The sequence below is a fragment of the Scyliorhinus torazame genome, chromosome 5 (genome assembly GCF_047496885.1).
Source record: "Scyliorhinus torazame isolate Kashiwa2021f chromosome 5, sScyTor2.1, whole genome shotgun sequence".
In the NCBI taxonomy this organism is placed as follows: domain Eukaryota; kingdom Metazoa; phylum Chordata; class Chondrichthyes; order Carcharhiniformes; family Scyliorhinidae; genus Scyliorhinus; species Scyliorhinus torazame.
This window is the reverse complement of record NC_092711.1, coordinates 245,830,226-245,853,100: the sequence shown is the minus strand read 5'-3', so window position 1 is coordinate 245,853,100 and position 22,875 is coordinate 245,830,226. Positions and strand designations below refer to the sequence as shown.

Genomic DNA, 22,875 nt, shown 5'->3' with positions numbered 1-22,875 from the left:
CGGGGTCCGTGCTTGGGTGGAGGTTGGGGGTTGGGGGGGGGTCCGTGCCGGGGTGGAGGTTGGGGGTTGGAGGGGGTCCGTGCTGGGGTGGAGGTTGGGGGTTGGGGGGGGTCCGTGCTGGGGTGGAGGTTGGGGAGGGGGTCCGTGCTGGGGTGGAGGTTGGGGGTTGGGGGGGGTCCGTGCCGGGGTGGAGGTTGGGGAGGGGGTCCGTGCCGGGGTGGAGGTTGGGGGTTGGAGGGGGTCCGTGCTGGGGTGGAGGTTGGGGGGGGGGTCCGTGCTGGGGTGGAGGTTGGGGAGGGGGTCCGTGCTGGGGTGGAGGTTGGGGGTTGGGGGGGGTCCGTGCTGGGGTGTAGGTTGGGGAGGGGGTCCGTGCTGGGGTGGAGGTTGGGGGTTGGGGGGGGTCCGTGCCGGGGTGGAGGTTGGGGGTTGGAGGGGGTCCGTGCTGGGGTGGAGGTTGGGGAGGGGGTCCGTGCCGAGGAGGGTGATGGGAGGGCAAATGAGTTGGTCCACCTGGCCAGCCTCCAACAGTTGGACCCATGCGGTCCATGCCACCTGGCTGAGGGGAGGAGGGGATATGGGCAATGATGACATGTCGTCGTTCCCCTCCCCCCCACCAGGACGTCATGTTTTCAGATCATCCAGCGATGTTGGCCGCCGTGGTGGCAGCCGCTCATGTCTATGTTGCCCTGGATGAGGAGGAGGAGGAGGAGCGTGCCAGAGAAGCGGCGCAGGCTGCCACAGAGGGGCAGGCGGCAGCCGCCCAGGCTGGAGGGACACCTGACCGACAGGACGAGGAGGGGGAGGAGGACGTCGTGGCCCCACGGCAACGGAGGCACCCGAGGGCGCCCCGTGTGTACCGGCCCCGGCAGTCATACCAGGACCTCACGGACCAGGAATGCAGGAGGAGACTCCGGATGAGCCGGGAAACCGTGGCACACATCTGCCACCTGCTGGCACACCTGTCACCGCGTGGCACTGGCGGGGGACACCCTCTCCCCCTGTCCGTCAAGGTTACGGTGGCCCTGAACTTTTATGCAACGGGGTCATTCCAGGCACCGAGTGGGGACCTGTCCGGCATATCGCAGACATCGGTGCACCGGTGCATCCGGGCAGTGACAGATGCCCTTTATGCCATGGCGCACCGCTACATCCGCTTCCCCGTGGACCGGGCCAGCCAAGATGCCCGGGCCGTGGGCTTCTCTGCCGTGGCCGGGTTCCCCATGGTCCAGGGCGCGATCGATGGGATGCACGTCGCCGTGCGGCCACCTGCAGATAACAGGGCCGTGTTCACTAATAGGAAGGGGACCTATTCGATGAACGTACAGGTGGTCTGCGACCACCGCATGATGATCCTGCACGTCTGCGCCCGTCACCCAGGCAGTGTACACGACTCATTCCTGTTGTCGCGGTCATCCATCCCCGGCATGTACGAGGGACGCCATCCCCGGCTGAGGGGCTGGTTGCTGGGCGACAGGGGCTACCCATTGCGATCGTGGCTGATGACGCCTATACGGAGGCCACGCAATGAGGCGGAGAACCGCTACAATGATGCCCATGTAGCGACAAGGGGAGTGATCGAGAGGTGCTTTGGCGTGCTGAAGATGCGTTTCAGGTGCCTGGACCTCTCTGGGCGCGCCCTCCAGTATCGGTCAGATAGGGTCGGCCGCATCATTGTGGTATGCTGCGTCCTGCACAACATAGCCCAGCAGAGGGGCGATGTGCCGCAGGCAGAGGAGGGCGGAGTGGAGGAGCAGCAGGAAGAGGCACAGTCCTCCCCAGATGAGGGGGATGGGGGCAATGGTCAGGGCAGACGGGGTAGACACAGGTGGGTGGCTGTCCACCGTTACCGGCTGGCCCAGCGGGCACGGGACAGACTGATAGACGCCCGCTTCACTGACTAGATGGGCGTGGGAATCGGGTAGTATGGCCACAGACCGCACACCATGGCAACAGCCGACCACCCACACCCCCCACCCATCCACCCACCCAGCACCCTCACCCCCCTCCCCAACCCCACCCACCCCACCCGCATGCACACCACCCACCCCCCCCCCCCCCCATTGCCGATCCACCGGCGGCACAACGGGCCGGGCTCACACAGTTGCGGGTGGACGCGTGTCTATCGCAGGCCATGGAGGATGATGACAACCCGCCCTGCGATGAGCTCCTGGCTCTACATCGTTGGACTATGTCTGACCCATGGCCACAGTACCACCAACCACCCGGACCATCCCTGCATGCGGCTGTGACACTGCAGCGCACGGTCCCGTCCTCTGCCCGGGGGATGTTGATGGCGGCCCAGGGGGAAGGGGGCAGACTCACCTGGGGCTGAGGTAAGACCACCCCTCACACACACACTTGCGCTCAACGTACATGACACCCCCGCACACTTTGGACAGAGCACAAAGGCAGCTTCGGTAGGTGTAACATTGACTTTAATAACCAAAGGAGTTCATGCACGTGCCCTAGCCCCTAAAACTCATCTGTGCCCTGCACCCGTGTCAACTTACTCAGTGTCTAATTGTTTGGCCTTACGGGCCCTTTGACTACGTCTACGTGGTTCCCCAGACGGTACAGCAGAACTGGAGGTGGACTCCTGTGATTCCTGCCCTCTGACACTGGATCCCTTTGGCGGCCGTTTCCTGGGGCGTCCTGGCCTAGATGGGCCAGGCTGCGGCCCGGGCGACTGGGATGGCGAGCTGCCAGCCTGTCCTGCCCGTTGCCCACCCGATGCACCTGGGACGGAATGGGGGGGGAGTCCGAGGTGTCGCGGTGAACCGGGACCTCCCCTACAGAGGGAGCCGGGACGGACCACACCACCTCCTCCTCCCTCGGGGTGCCCGATGGCCCCCAGGTCTCTACATGGGTGGGGGATGCGAACGGACTGGCCATCCGACGCCCCCCCGACATCTGGCGCTGCCAGTCCTGGAGGCCCGTGCTGGTATCGACAGGGGTCTGCAGGTTTGCAGCCATGGAGCCCAGGGGGTTGTCGAACCCTGTCTGTGACAGTGCGACGCCGGCTCGCACATGGCCACTGGCGCCGATGCCCTCAGCGATGGCCTGCTGAGACTGGGCCATGGCCTGCAGAGACTGGGCCATGGCCTGCTGAGACTGGGCCATGGCCTGCAGAGACTGGGCTATGGCGTTGAGCGCCTCTGCCATCTGGCGCTGGCACTGGCTCATGGCCTCCTGTGAGAGGGCAGCCATTTCCTGGGCCACAGACGCCGCCTGCACGGAAGGCCCCAGGCCTCGCAAACCGTTCCCCATGTCTGACACCGTCGCAACCATTGCCTCCACCGCGGACGCCACCCGTGCGGTGTCAGCCTGGGTGGCACGCATGACCGGGACCACTCCCAGCTCCTGGACGCGGGTGGACTCCTCCACCTGCGACCGCAGCCGCCGCAAGCCGCCCGTCACCCTCTTCGCTCGTCTCCGGGTCGGTGGTTGCATCGGATCTATGTGTGGGTGTGGTAACTGCAGGAACCCGGGATCCATCTGGGCGGCAAATGTTCGCTTGGCCTGGGCTGCCCTCCGACCGCCCGGTCCCTCTGCTGCTCCTACCTCCACCTGGTGTACCGGGACGGCTGTGTTGTGCGCACCAGTGAGTGTACCAGACGCCTCATCACTAAAGTGCCCAACCGTGGTGAGTGTTTCTGCGATGGTGGAGGGTGTTGGTGACAGCAGTGGCGTTGTGTCGTGCTCTTCGTCCCACTCTGACTCCATGGCACTTTGGGGTGGGGGTTCTTCTCCACCCTTCCACTCTGAGTCACTGTCCGGTATTTCGTCTTCCCGGGTAGGGGTGTCCTGGGAAGTGCTGTCCCGGGTAGGGGTGTCCTGGGTAGTGGTGTCCTGGGTAGTGTTGTCCTGGGTAGTGGTGTCCTGGCTCGGATGTGACAGGGGCCTGTGGCTGCCCCCCTCATCGCTGGGTGGTCGCTCCCGCACGTGACGGGGGTATCGTCTCCCTGTTGCTCCAGGTCTCTCCGTCTCCCGTGGTGTGCGAGGGGCATCCTGCGGGCGTCGCATGCTGGAGGCTCCGGGTCTCTCCGTCTCCCGTGGTCTCCGAGGGGCATCTTGCGGGCGTCGCATGCTGGAGGGTCCGGGTCTCTCCGTCTCCCGTGGTGTGCGAGGGGCATCCTGCAGGCGTCGCATGCTGGAGGGTGCGGGTCTCTCCATCTCCTGTGGTCTCCGAGGGGCATCCTGCGGGCGTCGCATGCTGGAGGGTGCGGGTCTCTCCGTCTCCTGTGGTCTCCGAGGGGCATCCTGCGGGCGGTGTGCATCTGCGGGGATGGGTGCCTGGACGTTTGGTCCTGCGATACACAATGAAGCATGCATGGCTAGACATCAGGCAGTGATCAGGTGATACGGGGAGGGGGATATAGGGGAGGGGGGATATGGGGACGGGCTGTCGGTGGCTCACTTGCTGGTGGGCCCCCGACCTCTGCATCAGCAACCTCCCGGTCCTCAGGTCCGCCAGCCAGTTCCAGGGCCCTTTCCTCGTGTACGGTCAGTGGCCTCTCATCAGCGGGCCCTCCTCCAGTCCTCACATGCTCCCTATTGTTGTGTGCGCGCTTCTCCTGTGGGGGGGGGGGTGGTGGCAGGGGTAAAAGGCAACAATGTTAGGCAGGTATATGAATGCACGCCATCGGTTGCGTGTGAATTGCAGAGGTTAAGGTTAGGGCTGGATTCACTTGGGCATATGGGGGATATGGGGGAGGGGGGGGATATGGGGGAGGGGGGGATATGGGGAGGGGGGATATGGGGAGGGGGGATATGGGGGAGGGGGGATATGGGGGAGGGGGGATATGGGGGAGGGGGATATGGGGGAGGGGGGATATGGGGGAGGGGGGATATGGGGGAGGGGGGATATGGGGGATATGGGGAAGGGGGGATATGGGGGATATGGGGGAGGGGGATATGGGGGAGGGGTATATGGGGGAGGGGGGATATGGGGGAGGGGGGGATATGTGGGAGGGGGGATATGGGGGAGGGGGGATATGGGGGATATGGGGGAGGGGGGATATGGGGGAGGGGTGATATGGGGGAGGGGGGATATGGGGGAGGGGGGATATGGGGGATATGGGGAGGGGGGATATGGGGGATATGGGGGAGGGGGGATATGGGGAGGGGGGGTATGGGGGATATGGGGGAGGGGGGATATGGAGGAGGGGGGGATATGGGGGATATGGGGGAGGGGGGGGATATGGGGGAGGGGGGATATGGGGGAGGGGGGATATGGAGGAGGGGGGGATATGGGGGATATGGGGGAGTGGGGATATGGGGGAGGGGGGGATATGTGGGAGGGGGGATATGGGGGAGGCTAACCCTGCCTGCTCTGACGAGGTCGTTCACCTTCTTGTGGCACTGGGTGCCTGTCCGTGGTGTCAGGGCCACAGCGGTGACGGCCTCTGCCACTTCCCTCCACAGACGCCGGCTGTGGCGTGTGGCAACTCTGTGGCCGTGCCCGGGATACAGGGCGTCCCTCCTCTGCTCCACCGCGTCCAGGAGCGCCTCCACATCGCGTGACTCGAACCTCGGGGCTGAGCGACGGCCAGCCATCCAGTCGGGTGTTGCGGTCGGGTGGGGGGGAGCTGCGCGGCCTTATGAGCCGTCACGCCGTGCAGCGCGTATGACGCTGCACGGCATGAAACACTGCGCAAGCGCGGATCCCGTTACGTCGCTGCTAGCCCATTTCGGGCCGGAGACTATCGTCCCATTTTTATGACATGACGCAAGTGGGATTTGCGCCGTTTTTGCGCCAATCGGCGGACTTTCCGCCGATAACGGAGAATTTCGCCCCTGATCTCTGGTTTACTTAAAAGCACTTCACAAAGACAAGCTAGTCAAACTGATAGGCACATTAGAGATAGAGATACCAGCTACAGCTAAGAATGTGGAGATAGTTGGTGACTGTGCAACATTTAAATTTGAAAGATATGCAAGAAGCACAGCCTGGGTCATGGCAACAATCAGTGGAATTGTCTAAAATCGTGGTACAAATGAAACAATTAGAAATTGAACAAAAAGAAATGGAGCTGAAGCAGAAATTCAGAGCAAAAGAAATGGAGATGGAAATGAAGAGGTTGGAATTAGAAAAAGAGGAGAAAGAAAAAGACATAAAGGAAAAGGAAAAAGAGAGAGAGTAAAAGCAAAATACAGAGCCTTCTAGCTTAAGGCACAGGAAATGAGTGGGAAGCTGCCAGAAAGTAGAGGGGAGCTTAATCCTGGAATGGAACACAGTGGCAATATGTTTACATGTATACAAGCCCTCCAAAATTTGAAGAGAAGGAGGTAGAAACCATTTTTTGGTGTTTGAGAGAATAGCAATCCAAATGTTCAAATTCCTAGGGGTGCACATCTCCAAAAATCTGTCCTGGTCCACCCACGTCGACGCTACCACCAAGGAAGCACAACAGCGCCTATACTTCCTCAGGAAACTAAGGAAATTCGGCATGTCCACATTGACTCTTACCAACTTTTACAGATGCACCATAGAAAGCATCCTATCGGGCTGCATCACAGCCTGGTATGGCAACTGCTCGGCCCAGGACCGCAAGAAACTTCAGAGAGTCGTGAACACCGCCCAGTCCATCACACAAACCTGCCTCCCATCCATTGACTCCATCTACACCTCCCGCTGCCTGGGGAAAGCGGGCAGTATAATCAAAGATCCCTCCCACCCGGCTTACTCACTCTTCCAACTTCTTCCATCGGGCAGGAGATACAGAAGTCTGAGAACACGCACGAACAGACTCAAAAACAGCTTCTTCCCCACTGTCACCAGACTCCTAAATGACCCTCTTATGGACTGATTTCATTAACACTACACCCTGTATGCTTCATCCGATGCCAGTGCTTTTGTAGTTACATTGTATATGTTGTGTTGCCCTATTATGTATTTTCTTTTATTCCCTTTTCTTCTCATGTACTTAATGATCTGTTGAGCTGCTCGCAGAAAAATACTTTTCACTGTACCTCGGTACACGTGACAATAATCCAATCCAATCCAATCCAATCCAATCCAATGGAGTGGCCTAGAAAAAAGTGAACATTATCCATGCAGAATAAATTGATGGGGCGGGCACAGGGAGTTTATGCTTCCCTTTCAGAGCAGGAGTCTAAGAATGATAAAATCATAGAATCACTGCAGTGCAAAAGGAGGCCATTCGGCCAATCAAGTCTGAACGGACCCTCTGAAAGAGCTCCCACGCCCCCACGCTATCCCCACAAACCAGTAATCCCACCTAACCTTTTAGACACTAGGGGAAACCTAGCATGGCCAATCCATCTGACCTGCGCATCTTTGAACCATGGGAGGAAACTGGAGCACCCGGAGGAAGCCCACACAGATATGGGGAGAACGTACAAACTCCACACAGACAGTGACCCAAGGCTGGAATTGAACCCGGGTCTTTGGCATTGTGAGACAGCAGTGCTAACCACTGATGTGGTTAAAAAAGAGGGCTATTCTGGATGCAAATGCATTGGTTCCTGAAGCACATAGGCAAAAGTTTCATAATTTAAGGGGACAGCGGGACAGACTTATGCAGAATTTGAAATGGTTAAGCAGAACAATTTTGATGGGTAGGCATTGGGAGTTGAAACTACCTATGAGTCCAAAGATGTGCAGGTTAGGTGGATTGGCCATGCTAAAATTGCCCTTAGTGTCCAAAATTGCCCTTAGTGTTGGGTGGGGTTACTGGGTTATGGGGATAGGGTGGAGGTGTTGACCTTGGGTAGGGTGCTCTTTCCAAGAGCCGGTGCAGACTCGATGGGCTGAATGGCCTCCTTCTGCACTGTAAATTCTATGATTATCTATGAGGCTCTAAGACAGGTCATTCTCTTAGAGGAATTTAAGAATTCCCTACCTTCTATAGTTAGAACCCATGATGAAGACCAGGGAGTGAAGATTGCTAGTCAGGCAGCAATTATGGCTGATGATTATGAGCTCATCTATAAATTTAAACCTTTGTTCCATCATCCCCATACTTTGAAAAAGGATAGGAAGTGGGAAAGTGAAAGGAAGGCAGGTAGCCAAGGCAAGGAATGGATATCTGGCCTCCTCCTTGTCATAATATACATCTATGTACACAATGGAGTGCAGACAGGCAGTGATTGACAGACAGGATGACCAGTAAGCACACAGAACAGAGCAGCCAATCACCAGACAGGACACGACCACTATAAAGCCAGAGGGCACCAGTTTCCCGCTCTCTCTCGGGTCCCAGCCTCTGAGACAGTCAGAGTTAGTGAGCAGGCCAGTGCAAACACCATGTGGTAGCTAGTAAGTCTGGTGAGGAGAGTATCAGTTCTCCAGTCAAGTCAGCATAGTGTCAACCCACAGTTGAACATGTATAATAGTTTACAAGTTAAATAAAATCGTGTTGCATCTTATCAAGTGTTGGAGGTCTGTCTCTCGCTACACTGCATCAAGTGCAGTCCACATCGACCCAGCCTACCCAACACATCATGGTACCAGTGAGTGATGCTGAAAATTGACGGACCTACCTTGAGTGAATCAGCGTTGACCAGCAAACAGCCATCCGGTGACATGGAAAACGTCCGCCCTCCTCCGCAGCTCCTCATCACCAGCAACCTCGGTGCAAATTGGAAGATCTTCAAACAAAAGTTCCAACTCTATGTAGAAGCCACCGACCTCGAGGCTGCATCGGATGCCAGGAAGATTGCACTATTCCTCTCCACAGCCGGGGACCACGCCATCCACATCTACAACTCCCTTACATTCGCTGAAGGCGAAGACAAGACAAAATTTAAAACAGTCCTACTGAAGTTCGACAGCCACTGCGACATTGAGGTGAATGGCAGCTTTGAACGGTACGTTTTCCAGCAGAGTCTTCAGGGTAAGGATGAACCTTTTCAATCCTTTCTGATCCATCTCCGCATCTTCGCACAGTCATGTAACTATGACTCGACCACTGATTCCATGATCCGGGATCAGATCGTTTTCGGGGTCCACTCCGATTCCCTTCGCCAGCAGCTCCTGAAAGTCAAGCAGCTCACCCTCCCCATTGCCATCGAAACGTGCGTTCTCCACGAACATGCTAACAATCGGTATTCCCACGTCAGGGTGGCAGAAACGGCAAAGCTAACCTCCCACGAGGTGGAACGGGTGCAGGCCATCGCACAAATGCAGGGCCTAAGTATCGACGAGAGTGGCCATTCCGCGCGCTTTTCCCAGGCCCCTGCGCATGCGCGCCACGACCGAGGGGACGGCTGGACCGACGACCAGACTGCACAGGTGTGTAAGTCGTTTGACCACACTGCGCATCCACGATGGCACGCGGAATGCACTGATGTTGGCATCACGACGTGTCCGAATTATGGCTCAGCCCATTTAAAGCGGCAATGTCCGGCAAAATCACGACGGTGTCTACAGTGTGGCAAGCTTGGCCACTACGCAGCCCTTTGCAGATCTGCTCCACTGCCCAGCATCCAGCGATCCCAGCCGCGGCGCAGAAGCATCCGTTTAACACAGCAGGCCATGCCAGACTCCGACCCCGACAGCCCAACATATCCTGATGCTGTGTGCCTCAAATCTCCATACCGGGTGGGTATCATTACGAAGCATGCGCTGCCTTTCTCCAAGGCAGCGAAGCACCTCCCGATCCTCAGCGTGGATCCCGACGACGAGTGGTGTGCTGTGCTCACAGTCAACAAGGCTCGCATCCAGTTCAAACTGGACACCGGCGCATCGGCGAACCTCGGGCGTCATTCTCCGACCCCCCGCCGGGTCGGAGAATGGCCGTTGGCCCCCGTGAATCCCGCCCCCGCCGAAGTCTCCGGTACCGGAGATTGGGCGGGGGCGGGAATCGGGCCGCGCCAGTTGGCGGGACCCCCTGCTCAATTCTCCGGCCCGGATGGGCCGAAGTCCCGCCCAGAAATTGCCTGTCCCGCCGGCGTAAATCAAAGCTGGTATTTACCGGCGGGACCAGGCGGCGTGGGCGGGCTCCGGGGTCCTGGGGGGGGGGCGCGGGGCGATCTGGCCCCGGGGGGTGACCCCACGGTGGCCTGGTCTGCGATCGGGGCCCACAGATCCGCGGGCGGGCCTGTGCCGTGGGGGCACTCTTTCCCTTCCGCCTCCGCCACGGCCTCCACCATGGCGGAGGCGGAGGAGACTCTCCCCACTGCGCATGCGCGGGAAACTGTCGGCAGCCGCTGACGCTCCCGCGCATGCGCCGCATTTCCGCGCCAGCTGGCGGGGCAACAAACTCCATTTCCGCCAGCTGGCGGGGCGGAAATCCCTCCGGTGTCGGCCTAGCCCCTCAATGTTGGGGCTCGGCCCCCAAAGATGCGGAGCATTCCGCACCTTTGGGCCGGCGCGATGCCCGTCTGATTGGCGCCGTTTTTGGCGCCAGTCGGCGGACAGCGCGCCGTTGGGGGAGAATTTCGCCCCTCATCTCCAAATCCGATCTCGACACCATCACAGACCAAGTATTTTTCCACCGGCCTGCCAGCTCCTTGACTACAATGGCAATGCCATAGCTGCCAGTGGCTCATGCCAACTCGATGTTTCCAATAAGTCATTGAAAGCGACACTGCGATTTCAGATCGTGGGACCTGACAGAGCATCCCTGCTCGGTGCTCGGGCCTACAAATTCCTCAACTTGGTTCAGCGAGTCCACACCATGTCATCCTCACAGGCGACGGCCTCGCCTGATGAGAACTTCCAGGCTGAAATTGATGACATCATCACGCAGTACCACAGCATGTTCGACGGAATGGGCACACTCCCATACCGATACAAAATCCTGCTCAAACCAAACACCACCACTGTGATCCACGCACCACGTCGGGTGCCGGCACCCCTCAAGAACTGCCTCAAGCAGCAGTTACAGGACCTCCAGGACCAGGGCATCATATCAAAGGTCACAGAATCCACGGACTGGGTCAGCTCCATGGTCTGCGTCAAGAAGCCGTCAGGGGAGCTTCAAATCTGCATCGATCCCAAGGATTTAAACAGCAGCATCATGAGGAAACATTAGCCGATACCAAAACGAGAGGAGTTGACCAGCGAGATGGCTCATGCCAAACTCTTTACGAAGCTGGACACCTCCAAGGGGTTCTGGCAAATACAGCTGGAAGCATCCAGTCGCAAGCTGTGCACATTCAATACCCCGTTCGGTCGCTACTGCTACAACCGGATGCCTTTTGGCATTATCTCTGCCTCAGAGGTATTTCACCATCATGGAACAGATGATGGAGGGTATCGAGGGGTGCGTGTGTATATTGACGATGTCATAATCTGGTCCACAACTCCTCAAGAACACATTGATCGCCTCAAGCAGGTATTCCACAGAATCCATGAGTATGGCCTCAGACTCAACAGAGCCAAGTGCTCGTTCGGTCAGTCAGAAATCAAATTCCTTGGTGACCACATCTCGCAGCAAGGCGTGCGGCCAGATGCTGACAAGGTCTCGGCGATCAACGCCATGAAGACCCCAGAGGACAAGAAGGCGGTCCTCCGCTTTCTAGGGATGGTCAACTTCCTCGGGAAGTTCATTCCCAACATGGCGGCACACACCACAGCCCTCCGCCATCTCGTCAAAAAGTCGACGGAATTCCAGTGGCTGCCCGCTCATGAGAACGAATGGCCTGAGCTGAGGGCAAAACTCATCACGGCCCCAGTTCTGGCGTTCTTTGGCCCTCCCAAAGAGACCAAAATATTCACTGAAGTAAGCAAGGACGGTATTGGGGCGGTGCTCCTCCAACGGGATGACTCCTCCTCATGGGCCCCAGTTGCGTATGCATCCAGAGCCATGACGCCCACTGAGCAACAGTACGCTCAGATCGAGAAGGAATGCCTGGGCCTCCTAACGAGAATCGACAAATTTCACAACTATGTTTATGGCCTCCCAAAATTCACGGTTCAGACGGACCACAGGCCACTAGTCCACATAATCCAGAAGGATTTGAATGACATGACGCCTTGGTTACAACAAATCCTTCTCAAGCTACTCCGCTATGACTTTGAACTTGTCTACACGCCAGGCAAAGAACTCATTGTTGCAGATGGCCTTTCCAGGTCTATCACCACACCGTGTGAACAAACTGACTTGGTCTGCCAAATCGATGCGCAGGTTCAATTGTGTGCCTCCAACCTTCCGGCCTCTGATGAGAGGGTCATCCAAATTCGTGAGGAAACGGCCAAGGATCCTCTGCTACAGCGTGTGATGCAGCATCTCACGAATGGCTGGCAGACGGGACAGTGTACCCAGTTTTGCAACATCAAGGACGACCTGACGGTGGTGGACGGCATCCTCATGAAGCTCGATAGGATTGTGATTCCGCAGAGCATGCGAGCTATGATGCTCGGCCAACTCCATGAGGGTCACCTGGGGGTCGAGAAATGTCGACGCAGAGCTCGGGAGGCAGTCTACTGGCCGGGCATCAGCCAGGATGTTGCCAACACGGTCCTCAATTGCCCCACATGTCAGAAATTTCAGCCAGTTCAACCCAAAGAAACTCTGCAGCAACATGAGATAATGACCTCCCCATGGTCCAAAGTCGGTGTTGACCTTTTCCATGGCAAGGGGCGTGACTATGTCCTCCTGGTCGACTACTTCTCCAATTACCCAGAAGTGGTGAAACTGCCCGACCTCCCATCGAAGGCAGTGATTAAAGCATGCAAAGAAACGTTTGCCAGGCATGGGATACCGCTCACGGTGATGAGTGACAACGGTCCCTGTTTTTACAGCCAGGAATGGTCTGATTTTGCCCGCCTATAGAACATAGAACATAGAACAATACAGCGCAGTATAGGCCCTTCGGCCCACGATGTTGCACCGAAACAAAAGCCATCTAACCTACACTATGCCATTATCATCCATATGTTTATCCAATAAACTTTTAAATGCCCTCAATGTTGGCGAGTTCACTACTGTAGCAGGTAGGGCATTCCACGGCCTCACTACTCTTTGCGTAAAGAACCTACCTCTGACCTCTGTCCTATATCTATTACCCCTCAGTTTAAAGTTATGTCCCCTCGTGCCAGCCATATCCATCCGCGGGAGAAGGCTCTCACTGTCCACCCTATCCAACCCCCTGATCATTTTGTATGCCTCTATTAAGTCTCCTCTTAACCTTCTTCTCTCCAACGAAAACAACCTCAAGTCCATCAGCCTTTCCTCATAAGATTTTCCCTCCATACCAGGCAACATCCTGGTAAATCTCCTCTGCACCCGCTCCAAAGCCTCCATGTCCTTCCTATAATGCGGTGACCAGAACTGTACGCAATACTCCAAATGCGGCCGTACCAGAGTTCTGTACAGCTGCAACATGACCTCCCGACTCCGGAACTCAATCCCTCTACCAATAAAGGCCAACACTCCATCGGCCTTCTTCACAACCCTATCAACCTGGGTGGCAACTTTCAGGGATCTATGTACATGGACACCTAGATCCCTCTGCTCATCCACACTTTCAAGAACTTTACCATTAGCCAAATATTCCGCATTCCTGTTATTCCTTCCAAAGTGAATCACCTCACACTTCTCTACATTAAACTCCATTTGCCACCTCTCAGCCCAGCTCTGCAGCTTATCTATATCCCTCTGTAACCTGCTACATCCTTCCACACTATCGACAACACCACCGACTTTAGTATCGTCTGCAAATTTACTCACCCACCCTTCTGCGCCTTCCTCTAGGTCATTGATAAAAATGACAAACAGCAACGGCTTCAGAACAGATCCTTGTGGGACTCTACTTGTGACTGTACTCCATTCTGAACATTTCCCATCAACCACCACCCTCTGTCTTCTTTCAGCTAGCCAATTTCTGATCCACATCTCTAAATCACCCTCAATCCCAGCCTCCGTATTTTTTGCAATAGCCTACCATGGGGCACCTTATCAAACGCTTTGCTGAAATCCATATACACCACATCAACTGCTCTACCCTGGTCTACCTGTTCAGTCACCTTCTCAAAGAACACAACTTTCATCACGTAACCTCCAGCCCCCACTACCCGCAGTTAAACGGGAAAGCCGAAAAAGGGGTCCATATTGTCAAGAGATTACTATGCAAGGCTGCAGACTCAGGTTCCGACTTCAACCTGGCGCTACTGGCATACAGAGCATCCCCGCTGTCCACTGGGTTGTCACTCGCGCAGATGCTCATGAATCGCACTCTGCGAACCACGGTTCCAGCCATCCATGTTCCAGACCTTGACCACCTCAAGGTCATACAAAAGATGCAGCAGTCTCGGGCCCAACAGAAATCAGCATACGAAGCTCATAACACGGATCTCCCCGAGCTGGTCCCAACTGATCGTGTTCATGTGCAGTTGCCTGACGGCGGCTGGTCCGCCACAGCTGTGGTGGTCAAGCAAGTGGCCCCGAGATCGTTCCTCGTCCGCATGGCTGATGGCTCCTTCCTACGACGCAACAGGGCAGCACGGTAGCATTGTGGATAGCACAATTGCTTCACAGCTCCAGGGTCCCAGCTTCGATTCCGTCTTGGGTCACTGTCTGTGTGGAGTCTGCACATCCTCCCCGTGTGTGCGTGGGTTTCCTCCGGGTGCTCCGGTTTCCGCCCACAGTCCAAAGACGTGCAGGTTAGGTGGATTGGCCATGATAAATTGCCCTTAGTGTCCAAAATTGCCCTTAGTGTTGGGTGGGGTTACTGGGTTATGGGGATAGGGTGGAGGTGTTGACCTTGGGTAGGGTGCTCTTTCCAAGAGCTGGTGCAGACTCCATGGGCCGAATGGCTTCCTTCTGCACTGTAAATTCTATGATAATCTATGAAACAGACGGGCGCTGCGCAGAGTTCCATGCCCGCCACCTAACCATGATGTCCCATCTCACACAATGCTTCCTCCGGACGTGCCCTACCACGAGGCCACCAATCTATCAGTAATCCTGCCGACCTCTGCGACCACTGCATTGGCGGCGGTCCCGCATATCCAAGTGCAGGTGGCCCCTGATCCACCCTGGAGGCGGTCAACCAGAATTTGTCGCCCGCCGCAGAGACTAAACTTATAGACTGAACTTTTGCACAACTGTGTTACCTTATCGTTTTGGCCTCTGTAAATATCGTTGTTACCATTTCATCTGCCCTATATCTGCACTAGTGACACCTTCCTGTGTACACAAGGTCATTTTAGCACATTCTGTATATAGTCACGCACATCTACATATCCACACGCAAATGTACCTTAATATTTACTATCTCAACACACACAATACAGAACTAAAAAAAAGGGGGGCAATGTCATAATATACATCTATGTATACAATGGAGTGCAGACAGGCAGTGATTGACACATAGGGTGTCCAGTAAGCATACAGAACAGAGCAGCCAATCACCAGACAGGACACGACCACTATAAAGCCAGGGGACACCAGTTTTCCCGCTCTCTCGGGACCCAGCCTCTGAGACAGTCAGAGTTAGTGAGCTGGCCAGTGCAAACACCATGTGGTAGCTAGTAAGTCCGGTTAGGCTAGTATCAGGTCTCCAGTCAAGTCGGCATAGTGTCAACCCACAGTTGAACATGTATAATTGTTTAGATGTTAAATAAAATCATGTTGCATCTTATCATGTGCAGTCCACATCGACCCAGCCTATCCAACACATCACTCCTCAGACCTGAAAGGAAGCTACTGAGGGTGGAGGTGAGACTCAGAAGTCTAGGTGTTACCATTGTAACAAGGTGGGATACATTCGTTCAGCCTGTTGGAAGTTGCAAGCAAAGACCATGGGACTTGTGGGGGTCCATAAAGAGGATTCCAAAAAGTAATTTGTTACAGCCTCTTGTAAACCCTTTGCCATTCACTTTAGCTGCAAATATTTCCCAAAGTGTGTCTGCTTTGAAGGAAAATATACATGATAGCATGGCATCAGTTAGTCAGGACAAGGCCAGTAAGGTGAAGTGATACCAAGCAAACGGCTGGTTAACCCATATCCTTTTAAAGGTCCGCATTGCCTCTTCATGGTAAAGAAAGCAAATAGCAAAGGAGATGAACTTTAAAAAAAATAATTTAGAGTACCTAATTATTTTTTTCCAATTAAGGGGTAATTTAATGTGGCCAATTTACCTAACCTGCACATCTTTGGGTTGTGGGGGCGAAACCCATGCAGACACAGGGAGAATGTGCAAACTCCACCCAGACAGTGACCCGGGGCTGGGATCAAACCCAGGTCCTCACCACTGGGTTAGGAGATGAACTAATCACTAAGTAACTCCCTTTCAAACTAAGAGGAGTGTGGATGGAGAACCATATGGTGGTTCTATCACCGAATCTGTGAATAACTAAAAAGTTCATGGCGCCAACGACGTGCCATCCTCTGATTCTGAAAGTATAGAACAATTGAAATCTGAAACAAATTGTTTCAGTCTGTAGCACCAAATGGGGATAAGGGCTGTGATTACAAAAACATCAGATGAGGAGGTAAAAGTTGTTACAAAAGTAATGGTGCAAATAACTCAAAGGATTAAACCTTCCGCAGCACTTGCTGCTGAATGTAGCCTACAGAAGGACAAGAGAGAATATACAGCTGGAGGGATTGAAGAATGTTTATTGATTAAAAATGAGCCAAATATTTCTCTCAGCATTGACAATACTGCTTGCAGTATTGTAGGACTGTAGGAGATCCTGGAAATTTGGATAAACATTCATTGGACAATCAGAAAAGACTGACTGCATTACCCAAGTGACTGAAAGAATTTATCAGAGTTGTAGGGAAGCACCAGTGGGTACTCTGTTAGCATGGTGTGAACATAAAAAATTCTGAACCAATAAAACCACATCTGTCTTGACCAAAACCGGAGAGAATGTGTCAGTTGGAGTCTGAAACACACTGTATGTTGGACATGTTGCGGAAACAAGTGAAATTGCTGTGGTTTACAGAACGCCAACTAGAGATGACAATGACCATGTTAGTGGACAAATCGGTGCTGGCCGCCCTGGACTTTTCCAGACCATCATCCACTTGCATTTATAGTGATGCTTAAAACATGGAATGCAAGGCTAGTCCGTTGGAGTTTATTATCACATCAGTTCAATGTTAAAATTGAACACATTCCTGGAAAGGATAACGTGATTGCAGTTGCGTTGTCACGCATTTAAGGGCTGGCTCGTTACCAATGTAGAGACTTGTAGGGATGGATACAAGTTTGCGATTCATGTCTTGCATACCTCATAATGAAACATCCATGCCCTGAAGTTTCATTATTTTGGGAGTTTGGGGGGGGGGGGGGGGGGGGGAGATATGCAAGAGTCTTTCCTGCTCCTTCTTGTATATTCCATGTCTAATCCCATTGTTTCCCCTTTTCTTTTATTGTTGCCATTCCATTTTTGATCCATAGATGATTTATGGACATGTGTCTTCAAGGCAGCCTGCCATCTTGATTCAAGCAGAAGGCAGTGGTTGCCGTGCCTTTAATTCAAATAGAAAGATCCAGAAGGCTGTGCTGATTTAAATTGTGGACTGGCACCAATGACAGAGATTGGCTTGGATTTGATTTGATTAATTTGCCTGCTGACCAATGAATTGGCCCAAAAGGCTGTGCTCTGCCCGGTAAATCCTCTCCAGAAAACTGCTGCTAAAACTGCTGCTACCTCTTCCAAAAATATCCAGCTCACTCGCTCTCTCCAACAAGCCTGTGGGTGTTAGATTCTTGAAAACAGGGCCTGAAGGCAGGCCACGAACTGAGAGAAAACAAGGACTCTGCCTCAACAGAAAGATTGTGAGTACAGACTGAAAAACAAGGATTTTGATTCCCAAGCTTACCGTGGAGAAAGTCTGCAAGGACCCATCATCTGAGGCAAAGACTCTTTTCTCTTTCATTTACATTTTCCCCCCTTTTCACCCCTCTTGAGTGTGTCTGTCTTATGTGTGTGTCTGCTTGTGTGTGTCGGGGTGGGAAGGCAAGTTAAAGCAGGAATTAGGTACTTATTAATATTAGCCAACAGTGTCTGCTGCATATTTCACCATTAATCTTGATATAAACAGTAATTGTTTATTTACAAACCTGGTGAGTGTAATTATCAGGCCGCCAAGGAGTTTTGAAATTTTTGTTGATTTTCATTTCATTTTTCATTTCAGTGGATCAAGGCAAACTGGAAGGTTGGAGTTGATGTGTCTCATGACCAACCTCTCAAAGCACTTCATAATAGTGGATGTCAGGGCCACTGGTCGGTAGTCATTGAGGCACGCTGCCTGGTTCTTCTTTGGCACCGGTATAATAGTGGTCTTCTTGAAGCAGATGGGAATCTCAGAACGGAGTGGGGAGAGGTTAAAGATGTTCGTGAACACATCCACACAGGATCTGAGTGCACAACTAGGGACTCCATCAGGATCCATTGCTTCCCATGGATTTCCCGTACTTTCCGTATAAGAATTTATGGTTAATTCACTTGTGTTGTGACCTCAGGACACATAGGGCTGGAATTGACCGTGCACATGTCCAGGGTGGCTTAACAACATGACAAAAATATAACACTTCAAAATCGAATTAATTGGCTGCTAAGTTCTTTAGAATGTCCGAAGGTCACAAAGGAAACCATGTAACCGCAAATTATGTTTTTTAAGTCTTTACCAACAATAAAGTTCCAGATGTTTCTGTAAAAAAACTGGCAAAATCTGTTTTTCCTCCCATTTTTTTTGTGGAAAACCCCTAATGTGTTTCTTTTTCATGGAATCATGCAGCAAAGAAGGAGGCCATTTGGCACATCCTCTCTGTACCAGTTCTTCAAGCCACCCATAATGATGTTGAACTCCCTTAAATCTCTGCTTAACCTTCACTGCTCTAAGGAAATCAACTCCTCCCCACCCTGATGGTAAATCGTCTCGACAAGGCCTTTACGTCCTTCCAGAAGTGTGGTGCCCAGATTTGGATACAATATACCATCTAAGGCCTAACAGTAATTTATAAAGGTTTGCAATAAATTCCTTACTTTTGTACTCATCCCTCTGTTTATAATCCTAAGGATCCTGTATGCATTTTTATTATAGAATTCATAGAATTTACAGTGCAGCTTGATCAACGTCCTGCCACCAAGCATTAGGCCGAAGATGAATGTGCATCACATCTGTGACGTCAGCATGGTAAGGACATAGCAAGTCTTATTTGGAACATTTACATTGATGTCCAATGTGTCAAGTGAGTGTTGGTGTCCAATGGTAAAGGTGCTCAACCACCACCCACCCTAGGGTCCAGGCCAACACACAGTTTGCTCAAAGCATCTTGCACACAGGATCACAAAATTAGTTCTATTACCTCTACTCTTAACACAATTCATTAAAAAGTTAACCCATCATTAAAACATATTGGGACAAATGTTCCTGGAAGAATAACAATGTATTAATGACATATGCCATTATTAACATGCAAGTAGGTTCAGGGCGTGAACAGATACGGTGTGAGTTGCAAATCTTCATTATTTGCTGGTTGATTTACATTGCTCTGTTATTTTCCTTGCGGAAACAGCTCTTCAGCCTTAACCACCCCAATATTTTTTCAGAAATGAATGTATTTGCATATTAACTTCCTTTTAAACTCACCACAGAATGTTAAGGTTGCTGGTGAGCAGTGCAAGTACTCTTTCAATAGCTTAATACAATACAAATCAATCTAGCACAGAAAGGGCATGATTTAAGTTGCTGAACCTCAATAGTACTGTCTTCATTGAAATGGCAACTTTCATTTTTCTTTTCCTCTCTGGCCATTTTCTCTCTCTCTCTTAGTCCTCTCATTGTTTTGCTTTCAGTGCATGATTTGAATTCAATTCACCAACCTTATCTTTTGTTTCTGTTTCTTTCTCAATCCTCATTGGTGAAGAACTAATCGATCCCGTCGATCTTGTCATTCACAAAGATTCCAGATCCCCCATTGCCCTCTCTATGCCATTTATCACCCCACATTTTCAGCAAAGTATGGGGTAAAATATTTTCAAATTAAAGGGTGCAGGAATAAATCTAACTAACGGGACATGCCGCAAGGTGCCACGCTACATGTAGCAAGACTTGGTTTGTTATGTTTTACATCCCTGTGTTTGTTTCCAGTCACTTGTTGATTTAATTTAGAAAATTGACTGTTTTGACAATGAGAACGGATTGCCTTGCTGGGAGAAGGCAAATTGGCTCAACAAAAATATACATTGCAATTGGAGTCATGACTAACAAAACAAAGATAGAGGGCGAAATTCTCCCCCAACGGCGGGATGTCCGCTGACTGGCGCCAAAGCCGGCGCCAATCAGACGGGCATCGCGCCGGCCCAAAGGTGCGGAAGGCTCCGCATCTTTGGCGGCCTAGCCCCAACATTGAGGGGCTAGGCCGACGCCGGAGGGATTTCCGCCCCGCCAGCTGGCGGAAATGGCGTTTGTTTCCCCGCCAGCTGGCGCAGAAATGCGGCGCATGCGCGGGAGCGTCAGCTGCCGCTATCAGTTTCCCAGCGCATGCGCGGGAGCGTCAGCGGCCGCTGTCAGTTTCCCGCGCATGCGCTGTGGGGTGAGTCTCTTCCGCCTCCGCCATGGTGGAGGCCGTAGCGGAGGCGGAAGGGAAAGAGTGTCCCCACGGCACAGGCCCGCCCGCGGATCGGTGGGCCCCGATCGCGGGCCAGGCCACCGTGGGGGCACCCCCCGGGGTCAGATCGCCCCGCGCCCCCCCCCCCCCCAGGACCCCGGAGCCCGTCCACGCCGCCTGGTCCCGCCGGTAAATACCAGGTTTGATTTACGTCGGCGGGACAGGCAATTCCTGGGCGGGACTTCGGCCCATCCGGGCCGGAGAATCCAGCGGGGGGTCCCGCCAACCGGCGGGGCCGGATTCCCGCCCCCGCCCAATCTCCGGGAGCGGAGACTTCGGCGGGGGTGGGGGCGGGATTCACGGCGGCCAACGGCCATTCTCCGACCCGGCGGGGGGTCGGAGAATGACGCCCAGAATGCGGTAAAAAGCATCCACATTATAACATGCTCTGGCATCACACAGCTATGCAAGGAGATTTTAAATAAAAGTGTTCTGTGTAACAAATAGTTCATTACAATGATGACTGCAGCTTGCACACTTGGGCGAAATTCTCCCCCAACGGCGCGATGTCCGCCGACTGGCCCCAAAGCCGGCGCCAATCAGACGGGCATCGCGCCGGCCCAAAGGTGCGGAACGCTCCGCATCTTTGGCGGCCTAGCCCCAACATTGAGGGGCTAGGCCGGCGCCGGAGGGATTTCCGCCCCGCCAGCTGGCGGAAATGGCGTTTGTTGCCCCGCCAGCTGGCGCGGAAATGCGGCGCATGCGCGGGAGCGCCAGCCGACAGTTTCCCGCGCATGCGCAGTGGGGAGAGTCACTTCCGCCTCCGCCATGGTGGAGGCCGTGGCGGAGGCGGAAGGGAAAGAGTGCCCCCACGGCACAGGCCCGCCCGCGGATCGGTGGGCCCCGATCGCGGGCCAGGCCACCGTGGGGGCACCCCCCGGGGCCGGATCGCCCCGCACCCCCCCCCCCCCCAGGACTCCGGAGCCCGCCCACGCCGCCTGGTCCCGCCGGTAAATACCAGCTTTGATTTACGCCGGCGGGACTTCGGGCCGGAGAATTGAGCTGAGCGGGGCGGGGGGGTGGGGCCATTCTCCGACCATTGGGGGTCGGAGAATGACGCCCCTAAGAAGTCTGAATTTTAAATAAGAACTAGATGAATGTTCATAGAAAACCAAAACATTCACTGTTTCAATGCTCCTTGGATAAATTGGCAATTTTTTTTCCATAAATGATGAATAAATTCTAATATATTTATAAAAGAGTTTAATTTCCCCCCCCCCCAACAAACCCCGCCCCCGTCACCAATGATTATGAGATGACATGAATCCAGATTACTGCTTCCTGCATTATTGTCCTTTACCCATTTACTCATCAAGCAGAAGCTGCTTTTCATTTGAATGACTCCGGCTCTGAACCCATCATGCTGACAACTTAGGGGGGAAAGCGTGAAAATGAAGAAGCATAACAACAAAGAAACTCACCCGACAAGCCCCCGCCAATGATTACCACATCTTGTTTTCCACTTGATATTTTCACCATATTTGTTTACACCTGTCTCTTGTGCAGACGATCTTGAACGTGGTTGTTTGGTGATTTCTGTTGTCTTTGTACAATTTGGTGGTGTTTGGCTCTAGGCTGCAACTAAATCAACCAGTCTTTGTTTGTATGGATCTGAGCTGCACCTGCTCATGTTTTAGACTGCCTGACACAGTGTGTGTGATGTGTCCTGCTCAAGAGGAGGGGCCATTAACAAGATTGCTACAGATTATGCATTTAATTCTTCAAGTGAAGAACCAAAAATGGGAATCTACTGCGGATATATACAAATAAGAGCATCACGTTTAAAAGCAGAAGAAAGAACAAACAAGACATTAAACAGAAATATTGAATTACCTTATTCAGAGCTGTTAATTAAACCATATCCCAGGGTTCTTTAGAGGCCTGCATTTCAGATCACAGGGTTGAGCAAATTAATGATTTGTTATTAATATCCAAGGTAACTGATCTATTACAGAGATAGAAACACGGTAGCAAAGTGGGTAGCACTGTTGCTTCACAGCTCCAGGGTCCCAGGTTTGATTCCCGGCTTGGATCACTGTCTGTGCGGAATCTGTATGTTCTCCCGGTATGTGCGTGGGTTTCCTCCGGGTGCTCCGGTTTCCTCCTACAAGTCCCGAAAGATGTGCTGTTAGATAATTTGGACATTCTGAATTCTCCCTCTGTGTACCCGAACAGGCGCCGGAATGTGGCGACTCGGGGCTTTTCACAGTAACTTCATTGCAGTGTTAATGTAAGCCCATTTGTGACAATAAAGATGGCTTTATTGGTGAGAATCAACATTTGCCTCAAAAGTTACAAGGTTATGAGCATATAGCTGTATGCAGGTAACACCG

At 53.2% G+C, this 22,875-nt stretch overlaps 1 protein-coding gene across 1 annotated transcript in view; it reads right to left on the bottom strand.

Moving 5' to 3' along the window:
* The window catches only part of LOC140422762 (amine oxidase [flavin-containing] B-like), a 41,492-nt gene extending 19,314 nt beyond the window's left edge, over window positions 1-22,178 (bottom strand). Inside the window, exon 1 of the mRNA XM_072507697.1 lies at window positions 21,964-22,178. Within this exon, the coding sequence (XP_072363798.1) occupies window positions 21,964-22,021 (58 nt within the window). The 5' untranslated portion in view covers window positions 22,022-22,178. The remainder of the gene's footprint in view (window positions 1-21,963) is intronic.
* Window positions 22,179-22,875: the final 697 nt, after the last annotated feature.